Source organism: Neovison vison, chromosome 3, assembly GCF_020171115.1.
Source record: "Neovison vison isolate M4711 chromosome 3, ASM_NN_V1, whole genome shotgun sequence".
Taxonomy (NCBI): domain Eukaryota; kingdom Metazoa; phylum Chordata; class Mammalia; order Carnivora; family Mustelidae; genus Neogale; species Neogale vison.
The window spans coordinates 210,875,636-210,894,810 of record NC_058093.1 but is presented as its reverse complement, the minus strand read 5'-3'; the positions used below and the strand labels follow the sequence as shown (position 1 = coordinate 210,894,810).

Genomic DNA, 19,175 nt, shown 5'->3' with positions numbered 1-19,175 from the left:
ACAGGGAATAGGTTCTTTATGCTCAAAAGAGAGTGTGCGCTTCTGAGATAAACAGAAAAATAAATAAATAAATAAAATTTTAAAAAGCTGGTGAGCCCTGCCCAGGCCATCAAGGGGGAAGGGGAAGGGGAAGACAAAAACAGTCCCCCAGCTAAGCATTATCTCTGCCCAAGCACAACTTCCTTGTGCCTGACCTCCTTCGCCTCCACCCTCTTGGGGACAGGGCTGCCACAGCAGCCCTGATGAAGTCACTCCCGAGCTAGAAACCTTCGAAGGCTCTTCACTCACCACCACATAAACTCCAAACCCTCATTCGGACTGCCTGCCCCCCTTCCTCACACTCCTGGTCACAAACCACTTGTGCCTACACGAATTCCACCTCAATCGCCCTCTCCCTCTGCCTGGACTCTCTCCCTCCCTGGGCTCTGGGCTCAGCCCGTTTTCCCTAAGCCACCCCACAAGCCTACCTACTATGAACTCCCAAAAAGCCTCACCAGCAGTGCTCAGCACTCAGAACCTTCTACTTCACATTGCAGCCCTCCTGTCCCTATGTGGTATCACCGCAGAGGAAAGTGGGCTTTTATACAGTTTCCATATTATAGATGAGGATGGTTTCAGAGAAAGGAAACATTTGTGAAGGTGCATAGGGGCCAGGTAGAAGAACCAGCCAGACCCAAAGCTTGCATGCCCACCCTCTCCTGTGTCCTGGTGTGGCCTCACCACTCCAAGACACCATCTTCTGGAGAGAACAAGACATCGGCACCAGTGAGTGGCAGGACACATAGGGAGAAGGTGCAATCCCAAGGTGGACAGAGGGCTCCAGCAGGGCACTGAGGGACTCCAAGGGAGGGAACAAAGAACAACAAGGATGAATTTTCCCCATATTGGTTTTTACTTGCATTAGTCTAATATCTTCAGCCAACATATTAATATGTAACATTAGAAGACAGTCTGGGCCTCACAACGGCCCCACCCCAAACACAGGAAAGTTGCTCAAAACTGGATAAAGAAACAACAGAGGTATAGACTGTACATTTGGTCCTGTACTGTCACCTCACACATCGCAAACCCACATAAGGGTAGGACAGGGACAAATTAAATGCCAAATCCATCCATATTCCACTCACCCCATTTTGACCTAAAGGTCCCAGTACCTCAACCACCTAAACATTGTCAGTACTACTCACATGCAGCCACACGGCTAGGCTGATGTTGTATTTGCCCCCTTGCTCATGTCCACCCTCTGTGAATATGCCAGACACATGAAATAAAGAGCACGAGCAGACACAGTGGAGGCCTGGCTCCAGCAGGAGGAGCCTCCAACAACCTGTCTCTGAGGCCAGACCTGTCTCCAGTCAAGGCCTCGGCAGGCTCCAGGGGACTTCCCGGCACAGCTCCAAGGGCTTCCAGCATGGCAAGGAGGGCATCGAGGGAAACAGGCAACCTGGTCCGGCACTGCCACTTAGGTTCTCTCTTAGCTCTCGGTCGTGTGGGCTGAGGTCACAACTACTGTTTTACAGGGGGAAAAAAAGCTGGGGTCCAGGTTAAGTGACTTGTCCAGATCTCACCCCAAACAAATGGTAGGACTCGGACTAAAATTCAGATCTTATGAGTCTAAGCCCATCTTCTCCTATCCTTACTTGCATCCTTGGCACACAAAATTGACCCTGTGTGTAAAGGATGATCTATAGGCTTACAAGAGATATTTTCCAGAATCTTCATGCTCTGGGTCCAAAAGAACCTCCTCTTGCACTAGGAACTAGTTGCCCAGTGTCTAAGCACTGAATGGACCATCAGGAGGCAAGAGCAAACCAGAAACGTGAGCTAGGCAGATCTTTCTTCTATTCTAGAACATTAGCCAGCATATCTAAATAAATGGGAAATTTCTTGTTCATTTTACGTTTTTGAAAGGAAAAAAAGATTTTGTTAGAAACAAGGTTTGCATTGAAAATATACCAGCTGGACTGCTGAACAGTATCGGTGCTGCCCTGGGCTACAACAGAAGAAACACAGGCATTCCTGTGCTTCTGCACTTGCTTGCTTACAGCCCCCTGAAAGGCCATCCCAGGGACAAGACACACTTCTGTGTGGTCTCACTGAGCCTAAAGTTAGAGAAGGAAAGCAAGGCTGTGAGCCCATGTAGTGGATGCCACAATTTACAGACAGGCTATGATTTTATCATTATTATGTCCAAAAAATGTCCTTAGAGGCCAAGTTTTCTTCAATATACACCTATAACATGCATCTCTCCATGAACTAAACCACCTCTCCAAGCAGCATTTGGGTCATAGGTCTCTATGGATGATGATAAGCTGGAAGGGAAACACTTCCTGACAAAGGCTGGTCTTGACCATATTCTAGGCACAGTCCAGTCATTTGTGCTCATTATTTGTGCCGAAGTTACAGGTTCTAATCTCAGCTACTCGTCTCACCAGGGGTGCTACCTTCACTCAACCTGTGCCTATTTTTGCCCACCTGTCAAAAGCACTTCATAATAGCAACTATTTTTTAGAATGGCTTGGAGTCTTGAATATGATTATACAGCTAAAGTGCTTAGAATATGGCTTAGAACAGAGTAATACTCAATTAATCATCCTGAGAAAGTAGAGATAAGGAAACTTGGGCTTACATTCATGGCATACTTAGTCAAGACTGGATGAGTGAAGAAAGCAATCCGTAAAGGTCGAGGCTGATTGTTTCATACACAGGAAAAGGGGCCAATAGTTTACATGGTGAAGGCAACTCATGATAGGAGTGGTGAGCAGGGTGCGTAGGACTAGTGCCGTTTGTACGCTCCCACCTGGAAAATGGTACTTACTCCCTGATACAAGCATCGGCCCAGGTACAGGCTAAAAGAGGATCACCCCCATAAGGAGAGCTAGAATGGGAAGACACAGGCTGTATCTAAAGCCAGGTACACAGAGCAGCTGGAATTCCAAGTACAAGCAAGGAAAATGGGTGTAAGAGTCCTTGGCCGAAGACAAATTCAGGAAACTCAAGAGATATACAGCAGCGGCTGCTGCACGTTGGCGAGAGGCAAAGGCAAGAACCAGGAAGAACTCAAATAAATTACATAAGGAGACGCACGAGGCAAGAGTGGCAGGAGGTCTTAAACAAGCAACAGGAAAGTAGACCTGTACCAATACGTTTCTTTTGAGTGACAGCTGCCTTTTATCTGTGACTTTTCTGGAGTAGGGGTTTCTATCCCTGGTCAGTCTAGATGCTCTTGAGGTGGTCAGAGCACAGTCTCTCCCCAGTTACTAGTCACCATCGCTTTTGCCAGACCACACATGAGAGCCAAGGAGGCCATGCATCAGTTCAAGTCACAAGAGAACCTACAGTGACAAAAGGAGATTCCAAGAAACCACAAGGTTCTAGCCCCGCAAGCCACGGAAAGTAGTCTCCCAGAATCTCCTGGCTTAATCTCAATCTCCAATCTCACCACTCCTCCCACTCAAGGAGAACCCCCTTCCAGGGCATGTCAGCCAAGAAGCCACCCAGGTTGCCAATCTACGTTGAGAGCCAGCACAGTGCTGGTGCCCCAAACATCTTTATAAACAACAAGAGATGGGAGAAACTGCATTTATCTTCTCTCTTTTCCATAAGCACGCTATGGGTAGTTGGAAGCTGCATTATGACCAGTGTTCTGGACAGGAAGTGAGTCCCAAGTAATAAGAGATCATTGTTAAAATGCCCTTGAGGCAATGGAGTTGCTTACCTGTAGGGCCTTGGTTTTGCTGTGTGGGATCCACATGCTTATAGCCAGCAGCACAGAGGCTGTGTGGGGTACCAGCTGGCCACCTGAATGCAAACTCTCCCATGATGGGCACCGAACCAACATTAATGGAGTAGAAGCTCACCAGCATGCCCAACTGTGGGTGTACCCACTTTGCCCCAAATCTGCCCTTAAGCCGAATAAGACCCTTGCTCTTCCTCACACACATGACTATTTCCACCTTCCCATGCATTCTTTCTGCTTCGTTTCCTCTCCATCAAACCCTGCTCAAATCTGAGCTCCTCTGATAAGCTCAACAGTATTGTTTTTTTCCCCCTTACACGTCTATTTTTACTGTGCATAAATATAAATAATATAAAAATTACTACTTTAACCATTTTTAGGTGTACAGCTCTGTGGCATGAAAGACATTCATAGTGCTTCACAGGCATCACTGCCATGGTTCATTCTTTTTTCGTTTCTATAACATCCCAAAGGCAGGATGACATAAAAACTGGTGAGGTTAACAGGAAGACATGTAAAAGTCTGTGTTTTCCAAGTTAGAAAATAGACAACACTCTCTGACAAAGGCTTACTGTGTGAGTTCAGTTTCAAGCTTCAAATTCCTCTCTCTCTCTCTCTCTCTCTCATTCTCTCTGTTCTTCATGCCCTACATTGATTTCTAAAGGAAAAGTCCTGTTTCTCTCTGCTTCCCTGCATGCTTAGGATCCAGCTCAAGCACAGACAAACCTGTGTTTCAACTCTGGCACCACAGCTTGCTAGACAACATGGCTTCAAGTAGCCTGCTCTGGGCCTGTGTTGTTCCCTTACCAATAAACCTGGGATAACACACATACCACCCAGGGCTGTCGCGAAGATTGAATGAGATTGCATATGCAAAAGCACCTGGCAGAGCAGACAATTAGTCTTCACTCCTTATGTCAGCTCTGCGAAATGGTGTATCTGCGATCAGGGATAACTAATTCCAAAGGGCAAGGAAACCACCCTTAATTTTCTGAAATTTTAACACAGGGGAAAAAAACCCAATAAATTTAATAATAAGACTGGATGGCTTCCATCCTCTGAAGTGAAGGAGCCCTGAGCCCAGATGCTACCTATGGGTATGCGGGACCACGCACGGTCATCCTGGAGCTGGAACCAAGAGATGCTTTCCTCACACTGCTCTGAAAACATTCTAAGGTACTGAAGTCGGCTGAGAGAGGAAAATGTCCATGCTACCATATTCACTGTTGTTGCTTAAAATTTGTAAATAGAACCAGAAAACATCCACCCAGATGTCACAAATGTTTATTTTTTAATCCCCCTTTGAGCTGTCACATTTGAACATAATGTCCTGAAATAAGCACGTGCAGACCTGTTACTCCAACTTAGACCCTTCCAAGCACACGTCCATGCCTATGAGGACCTCAAAGAGTTGCTGCCCTAGAGGCCTCTGGAAAGAAACCATCACTCAGGGTTGCCTCTGAGCAAGCAGGCCGAGTGAGTGGAGTGCAGAGACAGAAACCATAATTGGGTGGAATATAAATGAGGGAGAGAGGAAACCATATGCTGGAGATTTCTAGAAGCGGAGAGGCCAGGGTTTTGAGCAAGAGTCCACAGCCTCTCCAGACTATGCTCCCAGCTCCACAAAAGCAGTGAGGCATCTGCTCTGTACCCAAAATCTAGACCGTGAGCTCCAGGGAGAGAGATCATATCAATCTGTTCTGAACACCTCACAGATGTGGCATGAGCTCCCATCAAATGTTTGCTAAATAAATCCTTGGTTTTTCTCAAGCCTTGACTTGAGAAGGCTTTCTTCTCCCAGTGATGGGAGAAGAAAACCATTAACTGAGCACCAGCTATCTGCTAGGCTTATTTGATACTTCACATATGTGAGTTACTTCATTTAATCTTTATAAAATCCTACTGAGGAGTTCTTATAACCCCCACTTTGGTGTTGTAAAATGTATGGTCCAGAATGTTTAGCTAACTCATCAACATCCACTGAACAGGAATTTGGAGGAAAGTACTACCCATCACTGGCTGCTTCTCCCTGGAAATCATGCCTTCTCTGGCCTCTGAGTTCATCCTTCAAGGTTAAGCTCAAGGTAGTCGAAACAAAGGATTCTAAAACCTCTGTACACCAATACAGCAGGAATCTAGGACCCAAGAAAGAAATTCAAGAGGTCATATGTTGAAGCACTCACCCGCTTTCTGCCAAAGTCTTTGATTTCTGCAGAGCTAAACCACTCCTTTCAAGGATAACATAAACATCCAAGTTTCAGAGGTATCGTGGACAAAAGCCAACATTTTTCAAAGAACCTAATGAGATTTGTAGGTCATTTTTGACCTCAGATATTCAAGAACAAGGAATTCAACTTAAACCAGTGCTGATTCCTTATAACCAACATTCAAACCAGTCTTGACTTCTGTGTGTTTATACTAAAAGCTAGCAAAGAGTAACCACCATCACTTTGAATCACCCTTTAGGATGCTCTGCTCAAAAATTTAAAAAGCTAGGAAATGGAAGGCTTCAGTAAAATAAAAATATATGTCAGATTAAATAGTAATTTGAATGTTTTTCTTAAAGATTTTATTTATTTATTTTACACACAGAGATCACAAGTAGGCAGAGAGGCAGGCAGAGAGAGAAGGGGAAGCAGGCTTCGCACCCAGCAGAGAGCCCAGTGCGGGGCTCGATCCCAGGACCCCAAGACCACGACCCAAGCCGAAGGCAGAGGCCTCAACCCACTGAGTGACCCAGGGGCCCCATTTTGACTTTATAATTCCTATAATATTTGTTTTGATATTATAGCTATTTAAAAGCTATCAAAATGAGGAGTTCATAACTATATTTTATTACACATATTTGAATAACCTTAGAATAAATACAATTTCCAGCAACACTGAAATTGTTTCGTGTCCTTATTTAAAATGGGTATATATACTCCTCAGGCATTAGGCTACCATAATGCCTCTAAAAAAGATAATCACATCTATCACAGTAGGATAATTCTAGAAACAGTGCAGAATAGTTTAGAGGGAAGAAAATGGAGATACTTTCAGGACTTATTAAACAAAACACCTTAAATTGTGCATTATTTACACATAGAAATAATGTTATTAAATAAGGGTTAGGTTGTAACTGAGGACCAGATGCCAAGCTAAATAGCACAATGTAAAAACCAAGCACATACCCACAATATGTTCTGAATGTTCTCTTAATAAGTCCAACTTCCCTCAAGCCAGAGCATGCAAGATTTTACAAAAAGCTATTATTATCAATCCTTTCTACATCTATTAAATTGCAAGTAGGAAGATCATCTGGGCTTCTCCAGTGCACGTCACCGAAGATCTCATGGAACTAATACAGACCCTGACATTCAAGAAAAAATGATAGAGGATAAAAGTCTAAGGGAGATGAAAAAACATGAGTAAAGGATTGATATATTTAAAAATGTAAAAAAAAAAAAAAAAGAAAAAAAAAGTGGTCCAGTTTATCCAGAACTTCAGTCGCAGCAAGAGAATAAAGGAAGAAAACTCCAGGGAACTTTGAACTACAGGCTGAGGATTCTAGACTCTTTTTAGGAAGCGAGAAGGAGCCACGAAAAGTTTGGGGGCAAGAGAAGGTATCATTAAAGCTGCACTTTAAGGAATACTGACAGAACTAGAAAAGGGGGAGAATGGAGGCAGGAAGACAGACTGCCTCTTTTCCCTTTTTTCATCTGCAACACTTTGCATGTGCCTGGCAAGAGTTCTGTAAACATGGACTCAATAAAAGCTGCCCCAATAGGGGGCTGCTTCACTAGCACCGGAGGACAGCGACACCTGAACTACCGCTAGAAGGAGGGCAACACCACAGACTGGCAGCGTGTGCTGTCCTCTGTTTTCCTTTCTTAAAAAGCCCTGGAGGTCTTGTCATTTGGGAAATGCTGCCCATACTCTGCCCATCTGGGACCTTCATAATGCAAGTCTCATGTGAAAGACTTTGAAAAGCTCTATAGTTAAGAAACCACTTTAATTTGTTCTTCCAGAATTTGGCCATGAAAAGTTCTATAGTTAAGAAACCAATTTAATTTCTTCTTCCAGAATTTGGCCATGAATCCCCACCCCCCCTCCAACCCACCACCCCTCTAATCGTGGAACAACTCTCCTAAAACAAGCATCCTCCAGGTAGGTCTAGAAAGTGTGGATTAAGCTCAGCCATGGTCAGCACATGGGCAAAACCTCAAAGGGGTCAGTAATAAGCTGTAAGTCGGGTCAGGATCCTTCGGGGCTGTTCAGAGTCCTCTGGTCAAGCCTCCAGGTAAAGCCAGAGAGTCCCAGCACTCTAGCTAGCGTGAAAGAATTCCATGCAGGAAAGTAAGCATCCTGACGATTCAATTTAAGTGATTCTTCCTTTTTGATCATTAGTGGTTAAGAAAACTCAGTCACCGAAATCCATACAAGAGCCCTCTTTCAGACACCTGAAGACTATTAAATCAACTTTCATCCTTCTCCTTTATGAGCGAAGTAACCTTACTGTATTTAACACCTAGGTCTGATTATCCTTTTCACAAGAAAGATGTAAATTCTAGAGGAATTTGGTTCATTATTTAGACATCCAAGAATATATGTTTCTTCTAACCCAGAACGAAATGATTCCAAAAGCCTAAGACACTTAGTTATACAAAACAGTATTTAAGGGTGGCATTGCGGGTGGGAAAGAGGCAGAAATCTGAAACCAGCGTCTTCTTTAGGATATAGTAGTGATAACCCAGGCTGGATGCTCTCCCAGTCACCAGAGAGTACAGTAAACCTCAGATGAAATCTCCATCACTATTAGGATGCTTCATCAGAGAGCTGACCGGCCCAATCTGGAAGGAGTCCCGTTTCTCCCTGCCCAGATGCACTGGGGGCGGGGGGTGTTTTTAATAAGAATCTGATCTTGCTCGAGTCTGTCCATGTACATTACTGCTTCCATGAACTAAAGCCTGGCAGAAAGACTACCCAAAAGAACAAAAACACCGAATCCAGGACGCTTAAGATTTTACTCGCCCAAATGAGATCTCAGCATCGTTGTCCTAGCTCGTGGCACTCAGGTAGCCTTGTAGCATCATGCTCTGGAGAGCTCCATAAACATGCACTGATCCCATGACACTGGGCAGTGCAGGCAGGCCACTTCATCCCAGCTGAATGGCAGGGACTGGCCACAGCAACTATGAACAGCGACCAGAAAAAAACTGAGCTCAGCACAGTCTTAGAAGCTAGGAACAATCAATCCCTTGGAAAATTCAATCATAAAGCTTAATAAGGTTCACATCTTTGGACTCCATAATTCTGATTCTGGGAACCTAACCTAAGAAAAGGGCCCAAACCATAGGAGAGATTTTGCACAATGGTGTTCGTCAAAGCACTATCTGTAAGGACAAAACCTGTCAAAAGCTGCAACGTCTAATAAGAGCACAGTTTAAAAATTCAGGTACACATACATAAAAGAATACTATGCAGCAAGTTTAAAACTATTTATAAAGAAAATATTAGGGCGCCTGGATGGCTTAGTTGGCTGAGTGTCCAACCCTTGATTTCAGCTTGGGCCGTGATCTCAGGGTTGTGAAGTTGAGCCCCAAGTCAGGTTCTGTGCTCAGCGGGGGTCGGGGGGTGGGTTCTGTTTGGGATTCTCTTCTTCTCCCTCTGCCCCTCCCCCCACTTCTGCATGCTCCATGAATGAATGAATTAATTAATTAATAAAATCTTTTTTTATTTTATTTTATTTTTTTTTAAAGATTTTATTTATTTATCCGACAGACAGAGATCACAAGTAGGCAGAGAAGCAGGCAGAGAGAGGAAGGGAAGCAGGCTCCCTGCTGAGCAGAGAGCCCGATGTGGGGCTCGATCCCAGGACCCTGAGATCGTGACCTGAGCCGAAGGCAGCGGCTTAACCCACTGAGCCACCCAGGCGCCCTAATAAAATCTTTTTTTAAAATGTTCATAATGTAATGTTAAAAGGGAGTGATCAGGTGATAAAACGGAATACATATTATGAACAGTTCTACAGAAAGAATGAATTAATTAATTAATAAAATCTTTTTTTTAAATGCTCATAATGTAATGTTAAAAGGGAATGATCAGGTGATAAAACGGAATACATATTATGAACAGTTCTACAGAAAGAAATTTATCCAGGAAAGAAAAGATTGAAAGGACATAAGCCAGATGTTAACAATGGAAAGCTTCATAAGGCAAGACTGTATATATGGGTAATTACTTTTCTAATTGCAGTTTTTCTGTGCTTTCCAGATTTGCGTATAATGAACAGGTAGTACTTGTAAAGGAGAAAATTAAGGGTTTTTTTGTTATAAAATAGTATCTAAATGATTAAAATCATTTCTAAATTATATGTGCTTAGGGGCACCTGGGTGGCTCAGTTGGCTAAGCGTCTGCCTCCAGCTCAGGTCGTGATCCCAGAGTCCTGAGACTGAGCCCCGCATCGGGCTCCCAGCTCAGCAAAGAGCCTATTTCTCCCTCTCCCTCTGCCACTCCCCCTGCTTGTGCGCTCTCTCTTTCTCTCTCTCTCCCCATTAAATAAATAAAATCCTTTAAAAAACCACACACAAACAAATTCTGTGTGCTGAGAAAATTTAAAACAGTATATAAATTCCTGTATGCAGGAAAGAAAATCAAAATTAGGAGGATGGGATTTGTAATATGTATCCATGTGTGCACACCTACATTCACACATGAAATAAGATGTAAGAGGGGACTTTGAAAAACATAGGCAAATGAGCACTGGCATGGTGAGGAAGTGGCTTCCAAGCTCCCACCAGTCATCACAATAATTGCACATACTCCAAAACAAGCAGTGGGCTTGCCATGCAAACACAGCTTCGCACTGTCTCCCAGGCTTCCCTCCCAGCCAAACTGCAGCCCCTAAGCCCTTCTTTAATAGGAATCCTGAGCCCCCTAGGTCACAGAGGCTAATACCATCAGCAAGAGTATTTATTTTTATTTTTTTTAAAGATTTTATTTATTTATTTGACAGAGAGAGAGATCACAAGTAGGCAGAGAGGCAGGCAGAGAGAGAGGAGGAAGCAGGCTCCCCGCTGAGCAGAGAGCCCGATGCGGGGCTCAATCCCAGGACCCTGGGACCATGACCTGAGCCGAAGGCAGAGGCTTTAACCCACTGAGCCACCCAGGCGCCCCAGCAAGAGTATTTAAACATAAAACATAAACTGACAAATCTTTTTAAGTGGAGGTATGGTTAACTATATAGTGACTTTTGTCATGCTCTAAAATGAGATTCAAAGCCAAGGAAAAATGTCTTAACCCCTTCACTATTCCAAATATCTAAGGTAAGGGGCACCTGGGTGGCTCAGTGGGTTAAGCCACTGCCTTCAGCTCAGGTCATGGTCCCAGGGTCCTGGGATTGAGCCCCGCATCGGGCTCTCCAGAGAGCCTGCTTCCCTCTCCCTCTCTCTCTGCCTGCCTCTCTGCCTACTTGTGATCTCTCTCTGTCAAATAAATAAATAAAAGCTTTAAATATCTAAGGCAAGACTCTTTTCCACTGGCCTAAAGAATCCACAAAATCAGTGCATCTTTGATTCCAGAAACTAAGACATTAGCATCTTTAGTTGTCCTGGGATAAGAAAAGACCAAAGTTGACCTCCTACGTGGCTCAGTGGGTTAAAAGTGTCTGCCCTTCAGCTCAGGTCATGATCCCAGGGTCCTGGGATCGAGTCCTGCATTGGGCTCTCTACTTGGCGGGGAGTCTGCTTCTCCCTTTGCCCCTTCCCCCACATGTTCTCGCTTACTCTCCCTCTCTCTTTCATAAATAAATAAATAAATAAATAGGTGATAAGAAAAGATTAAAGTCAAGAAACATTTAAGAACAGCAAACCAACTAAAGGGGTAGGCCCCAGCCTCCTACTTAACCTCCTACTCACCTCCACAACTTTACCCTACTCCTTGGGCAGGGACAAAGGATCGTCCCTTTCATTCTACATCCTAAATAACTTTGACCAACTATGTGGGGAAAGGAAGATGAGAAGCACAGGCAAAGAATAAACAATGATGAGCCTAGTCCACAGGGACCCACTTCCAGAGAAGGCTAAAAGTACATACATCTCCTTTATTCTACCACTGGTTATTTCCCTAAGGATATTGGAAAACTAAAGCCATTGTCCTACAGGTACATGTGGGCCCAACTTTTACAACAAATATTCAATAATTGATAGCTTCCTTAAGAACACATAGATTCAGGGTGCCTAGATGGCTCAGTCGGTTAAGCATCCAACTGTTGGTTTCAGCTCAGGTCATGATCTCGCTGTTGTGGGATGGAGTCCCACGCTGGGCTCTGGACTCAGCATGGAGTCACTTCAGATTCTCACTCCCTCTCCTGTCCACTTACTTGCCCCCCCCCTCAAATAAATAAAATCTTAAAAAGAAAGAAAGAAAGAAAGAAAGAATTCAATCACTTCTGCTGAGTAAATGGGACCCATCAGTCCCTTTTTTCAATTACAGACTCTCCCAGCCCACCCTTCTCCTCTAAACACCACTCCTTGGACAGTGGTGGCTCTCGCAGCTTGCCAGGCTTTCATATGCACCGGGTGCTTGGGCATTGTGTTAGGATCCAAGTTCTGGTTTAGCAGGGCCAGGCGACGCAGAGGCTAATTAAATCCCAACCTCTGATGGGAGACCCAGGCAGCGGTAAGCCTCCCTAGGGGACCCCCATGTGTGGCTGAGGTTGCACACACAGTGCTGGAAGATTCGGAAAGGCTGCCAGCTTAGTGTAACTGCTGGCTTTGCTGAGTGTGTCCCTGCACCCATAACACCGGCACACTAATAGTGCCTCGGAGTTGTGCTAAAGAGGAGTTAATGCAGATAAAGCACAGGGTAGGTTCTCTAAAACACTGGCCGTGGGTATTATTTTACTATTGCTACCAATATGAATATTATTCAGGTAGGCTGATGCAACTAGGAGGAGGCCAAATTTGTAAGGAAACAGAGTCCCTGGGTAAACTCTAAGTTAAAAGAAGTTAAGGAAATATGAGCTGGGGAGAAGCCTTTAGAGGGTGGCTAAGAGCAAGTTGGGAGGAGGTGACCAGGGTCCTGTGCACAGCCCACAACCAGGGCAGTAACAGTAGTAATTACAGCTGCCATTTTCTTGGGCCTTCACATTTCAGGCACTGTCCTAACTACTGTGAGTTCTGCAGGCAGAACCCAGGGGTTTCCGTTATTCAGAGTCAACTGCCTCAAGGTCCCAGGCATAAGCCAGCCTGTGATCCTGACAGGGGTGGGCAGAGCAACCCAATAAGTGGTGGGGACCAGACAAAACTGCATCAAGGGTGAACCATGGCAGACCAAGGCCTGTCTCAGGAGAGACTGTGTCTAGAATCCAGTGGAGCACCACGGTCACCCCCCGACCCCCTGATCGGGCCCCTCTAAAGGGCTGACTGCAATAAGGCAGGAGTCTCAGGAGCCAGGCAGGAGGAGGCAACAACTACAGGAGCTTCTCACCCCCCACGTCGGCAGTGACACAGCAGGGGAGTGTGGGGACTAGGCTAGTCTACTTGTTGAACCATGGGAACCATGTGCTCTTACTCCAGTTCTTTCCGTTCCCGCTTCCTCTCAGAATTGCCTTAAGAGCTTCTTTCCATGCACATCCTGGGTGCCTTTCCCCCCAGCTGTCTCCCAGGGAGAGGGGAAGAAGAGCTTGAAGGGCCTGGCCACTTAACAGAGGTGCTTCATGTCGCGGCCCTGTGTGCTACCCGTCCACACAGAAGAGTGGAAGGGACATTCTGTGAAGGAGCAGCTCACGTGACTGAAACAGCTGAAGTGTCCCCATTAAGGGAGACAAGAGGGTAGGGTTTCCAGTCAGCCAGGCTGGAAGTCTGAAGATAGTTCTAAAGCACTCAAATTTGTGTGCTCCTCTGAATCTACATTTAAATACTGTTTCATTCATTTTCAAAGGGCTGTGACCACCCTAAGAAGACCTTCCCCAGTACAACCTCCAGGACAAGGGCTCCCATGTTACTGGCAGATACTAACCAAAGCCTGGAAAGCATTAAATTCCATATTCAGCATCTCACACAGGTAGTCTCTTTTTCCCTCAGAACAGCACCACTGAGAGCTGACAAGAGCACCATCTTCACTGACAAATAGGTAAAGGGAAACATAAAGGAGCTCAGTGACTGTCCAAGAGCAGAGCTCTAGTCAGAGAAGAAGGCAGAGTCCAATCCAAGTCTGTGTGGCCCTCAGCCCAAATTTTCATGATTATCCTACCATCTTTCCTTAAAAAAAAAAAAAAAAAAAAAACTAACAAAAACAAACACAAAAGCCTCTTTCTATGTTGAAATGTTTCTTCTGGATTCCATGAGTTTCTTCAACTTCACAGCCCCCGTTTTATAAATAAGGAGCCAGAGGCCCAGAATGATTAAGTGCCTCACTGGCACTTAATATTAAGTGAATAGGATAAGAAACAAGGACCCAAATTCAAAAGGCCCTGTGTTTTAGGCCATGGCTTTGGGGTATCAGCCAAAGTAATTCCCTGTAAAATGTGACAACTGGAAGCCAGGGTACAAAGCAACGTCAAAGAGTGACGTGGGGATTCCCCATGAGCTCACTTATATGAGAAGAACCCCAGCTAGGAGGCCAGTTCAGCAGAACCACCTCCCCACCATCATTTGCACATGAATACCCAAGACAAGAAAAGCTAAAGATGGGGAGGGAGAAGTTACTCATCATCAATAACTTTATTCCCTCAGTCTTCCTAGTTCTGTGAAGAAAAACACAGCCCCCTGCCTTGCTCTACAAGTGACATTTCCTTTAAAGAACAATGACTCGCAGGATATTGTGTGCACCACATTACTCGACGAAAGCAGAATCATAAAATGTCAAATCCTTTTTCAAATTCCAATTTAGAGAGCAGGAAAACATACTATTATTTTGTCAAAATCAGTTACCATGGCAGCCTGAGCCCGTTGGCTCCGTATGGCCTTCAGTTCATAAAGGCAAATGCACGCTCATTTCATAGGGATGTTTGGTATTTTATTACCTCCCAACTCAGAATTGAAACAAAGTTTTAAGTGTGAAGGATTCTCACCTGTGAAAGCATTTGTGGCCTGAAAATCAGCTTCCTGCATACTGCTCCCCAGACAAGCCTGTGCTCCAACTCTTAAGCTATCCTGGCAAGAGGAAACTGCCTGGGCGAGGCCTCAGGTCACTTCCATCTTGGCTTGTCGGAGTCCATCGCTCTGCACCGTCCGGCTTTTGGTAGCATCTGATGCCCACCTGCCCTGCTCCCAGACCCTGAGAGCGGGCAGTACCTAGGACAGCACCCAGTCCAGCAACGTGCACACTTGCGGCACACAGTCACGTCAGCCGTCCAGCCAGAGTGAAGGCCATGGTGAGCCCAGGAGCAGAGGAAGCTGTCCCGCTGAGACCTGCTTTCCCACCTTACAGTGAGGACCTCCTCAGCCACTTGGCAGCCAGCATCCTCCACGGGTCTCAGCCGCTCTAAGGGAGCTCAGTATGGTCTGATCTGCTGCTCTCTGTGCTTCGCCTCTCCCCTTGCTGAAATTAAAAAGAAAGAGATCACTTTCCTGATGACTTGCAGGAGTATTCAATTTAGTAGACCCATAAAGATTAAAAAAGAGAGAGAGAGAAAGAAAACGCCACTCAGAGTGGTGATCATGGCCATGCTATGGGCACTGGGGGAGCTCTCGGTAGGAAGCAGGTGCAACATCTTTTTCTGAGTGTCTGTGAAGGTGGCAGGGAACAGAGGTGGCTTTTACTTGCACTCCAGAAAAAAGACAGCAGAAGACAGCATTCTCTGCTCTAAGCCTCACTAAAAATGGCTATAAAGGTGACATAACATTCAAACGTCTTTCCCCCAGTCACATAGTTCATAGATACCCTGAAGAAGAAACCCATTTCCCAAGCTTGTTCCTGAGGTGCTCTCCCTGTTTGTGCTCTCTGTCTCTGTGTCAAATAATTTAAAAAACAAAACAAACAAACAAAAACCTTTAAAGAATGACTCTCAAGGGGGAAGACAAAGGTCTGTATCAATATTTTAAAGAGTAAAAAGGAAAAGCAAATTTCATCTGAAAATTTACATTACATGTTTCATAACAATAAAAGCACTTTACAAAACACTTCCCAGATATTTCAGTGTTGTTATATTATATAAGAAGCAACACTAATAACATGAATGTTAGGAGCCCAAAGGATGAGACATTTTAAAAGAGAACCTGAATAGGAATCTCCAGTACAAGAGTAAAGAAAACCTTTTTCCATTATCGTCACTTCACTCTAATCAATTTACATCACTCTTTCGAATATATAACCTTCATTCCTATTTTTCACCATCAAACTAGAGGAAAAAAAAATTAAGAAAACAGCACATAACAGAAAAGTATACTCCGTTAAGCCTTCTTGTTGTAAATATAAAGAAATAGAGGAAAATATCATTAATACAGACTAACTATAAGGAAGACCTTATGTATTAATGAAGCACTATAATGATATTAAGAAATTCAATTGTATTGCCCTCATGTACCTGTAGTATCACAGTTAATAAGGTGTAGCATACCATGAGTACATAAACTTAATGAATAGGTAAAAAACTTATTTAATTAAAAAATCATTTATGCAAATAATGGTTTTGAAGTGCTTGAAAATGCAACAAAACATTTTTTCTCTGAATTGAAACATTCCACATAAAATGACCAACACACACACACTATCAGCCTCCTAAAGTCCTACACTAACTTCTAAAGTAAACTTAATCACATGTATGATACCTTTCAATTTTAGGAAATGAAACTGCCATAAAAAAACAAAATCCACTTGCTCTATAACACCTTGATTTTCTTTGCCCTTTGCTATGGTGCTTTCAATGTACAGAAATGTTAGACTTTATTTGTTCTCTGTTTCTAAACTCAGAGACGATCTGAAGTGTGAGAAGGTATGTGTTGTTGCTTTACTCTGGGCTCTCTGTTTATTTTACCTTGTTTCACTGAAAAAAGTACGGTTACCTCACTTTATCTTTTTAAAGATCTTATTCATTTATTTGTCCAAGAAGAGAGAGAGACAGAGCACAAGCAGGGGGAACGGCACACGGAAGGAGAAGCAGGCTCCCTCCTGATCAAGGAGCCCAATGCTGAACTTGATCTTGGATCATGATGTGAGCTGAAGGCAGGCATTTAACCAACTGAGCCACCCACTTAGTACTGCTACCTTACTTTAAAAAAAAAAAAAAAAAAACAACAAGCTATCCTATATCACATTTCATATGGCCATGGAAAGACTAAGGCAAATGTGGAGAGAAATAGAACAAACACATTTTTTTTTCTTTTCTTTCTTTTACCATATCTATCACACTCACCAATTCTTAACTTAAGTTCTTCTAAAAGAGAAGTATGGTGACAGGTATGTAAGAGCTCACTGTGGGGGGGGGGGTCCCAGGCATAGCATTGGCATGGATTTTTACGGCATGATGTGTGTGGTTCCCAATAAAGACCAGACGGACACAACTGTATTATCTTACTAATGAATGAATTTTGTATTCCTGCAAACACTCAGGCTCCAATATATGCAATTTTTAAAATAAAAATTTAACTGTAACTGCCATAAAATGTTTTCTTAATAGCCACTAACAACACAGATACCCTTTCTAGAAATATACAAGAAAGAGGGGAGGGTACCCAGGATCTGGAGACTGACTATTCTGTTCAGTAGGGGACATCCAAGACAGGGCCACGAACCCAACCACACTCAGTAGGAGTCAGATGACCCAACAGAGTAGGGCACAGAGGTGGATGATTAGGACACAGAAGTAGCAAAGCTTAATAACCAACCAAGTTCCACAGCTTGATAAACAACCAAGAATCAGCAACAAGAACAGAACAAATGGTACCTCATCCACTTTTCCCATCTAACCCTCTCCTAGGGCTCTTGCTCATGATTCTACTCACCTTCCAGTCTCAGCTCAAATGACCCTCATCAGAGAGGCTCCTTTGATCGTCCCCCAGACTAACTTCAGAACCTGGCCACCCCGCTTCCCGGCACTTGCCATGGTCATGGCCGCATGCAGGGCTCCTGATCTCTTAGCCCCCATCTCTCCTCATGGACTGTAAGTGCCATGAGGACAAGGACAGTGACTGGCTGACTGTCCATTACCCCTCAGCAGCCAGGACAGTGCCTGATGCCTGTGTCTGCCAAATGAACAGAAGAGTGGCTGAAGGCCATCAGTGCTCAGAGGGGTACACACAGAGGTGCTCAGCAAACACTTCCAAGACAAACCCACCCCAATACTGAAGGCAGTATTTCCTGGCTGAGAGGCTACTCTCCAGTGCTGGCTCAGAACCTGTGAACTGGGAGGGCTCTTCCTACCACCCAATGGTCAAGGTGAGACAGTGATTACCAGCACTAGTTCCTAATGCACTCACACTTCACAGAACAGCCTAACCAGTAGAGGCCCTTAAAGGACACTGCTTTATTTTATTTTATTTAGATTTTATTTATTTACTTGAGAGAGAAAGAGTGAGGGAGAGAGAATGAGAGGGGAGAGGGTCAGGGGGAGAAGCAGACTCCCTGCTAAGCAGGGAGCCCAATATGGGACTCGATCCTGGGATTCCAGGATCATGACCTGAGTTGAAGGCAGTCGCTTAACCAACTGAGCCACCCAGGCGCCCAGGACACTGCTTTAAGTCCTCTCAAACAACAGAGAGAAAACTCTGACCCCAGAGAGGTTAGATAATTTCACGCCAAAAACTATGGTACAGTAGAGTCAGGACTAATGCCTGTGTCTCCTGCCCCTTCCACCAACTGTTCTTCCCAGGCTACCTCTGCACATCAGGTAAACCTCCATGGTAAACCCAAATTCCCTAAACTGAAATGTCTTAAACTGAACAATATTCAAATCAGGGAAATGAAGGGGGAGAAAATGAAGAAAGAGTAAAGAGAGAGAGCCTTCACAGAATAATCCTGAGCCACACATTCAAGAGCCCTCACTATAGCAAGCAGGCTAACATCCTTCTGTCTTCTACACACACACAAACACACACACACGTACGTTCTATTTATCCTAGGAAGATGGGTAGGCCTAACCAGAAAATAAATTAATTCAATACTGCACTTGAAAAATGTCATTAAGTCCCTCCCATAACAGAGCAACAGTTACTAAGGAAATAGAGCACACCAAACGGAAAAACATCCCCACAGAAAGGGACCCTTTTAAAAGAGTGAACACCCACAAAACCTAACCAAGTAAGTTGTAGGATATGTTTGCTTTACCACTTATTCATAAAAACTTCCACGAAATGCAGTCTCTGAGGAATCACTGGGGAATGAAAACGGCATTCATCAGATCACAGCTTTCACAAAATTACACTGCAGAAATAGACATACAGAATTCAGGAAACATTAGGGTGACACACTAGGCACAAAGGCCAAAACCCAGAAGCAAAGTGAAACCACAACT

The 19,175-nt window shown here is 44.3% G+C and overlaps 1 protein-coding gene across 5 annotated transcripts in view; it reads right to left on the bottom strand.

Annotated features, from left to right (window-relative positions):
- LDLRAD4 (low density lipoprotein receptor class A domain containing 4) overlaps positions 1-19,175 on the bottom strand; it is a 418,735-nt gene that overhangs the window by 247,864 nt on the left and 151,696 nt on the right. For all 5 annotated transcript variants that reach the window (XM_044243670.1, XM_044243672.1, XM_044243673.1 and 2 more), the window contains one exon: positions 14,796-15,265. In XM_044243670.1, the coding sequence (XP_044099605.1) occupies positions 14,796-14,835 (40 nt within the window). In that variant the 5' untranslated portion in view covers positions 14,836-15,265. The remainder of the gene's footprint in view (positions 1-14,795; positions 15,266-19,175) is intronic.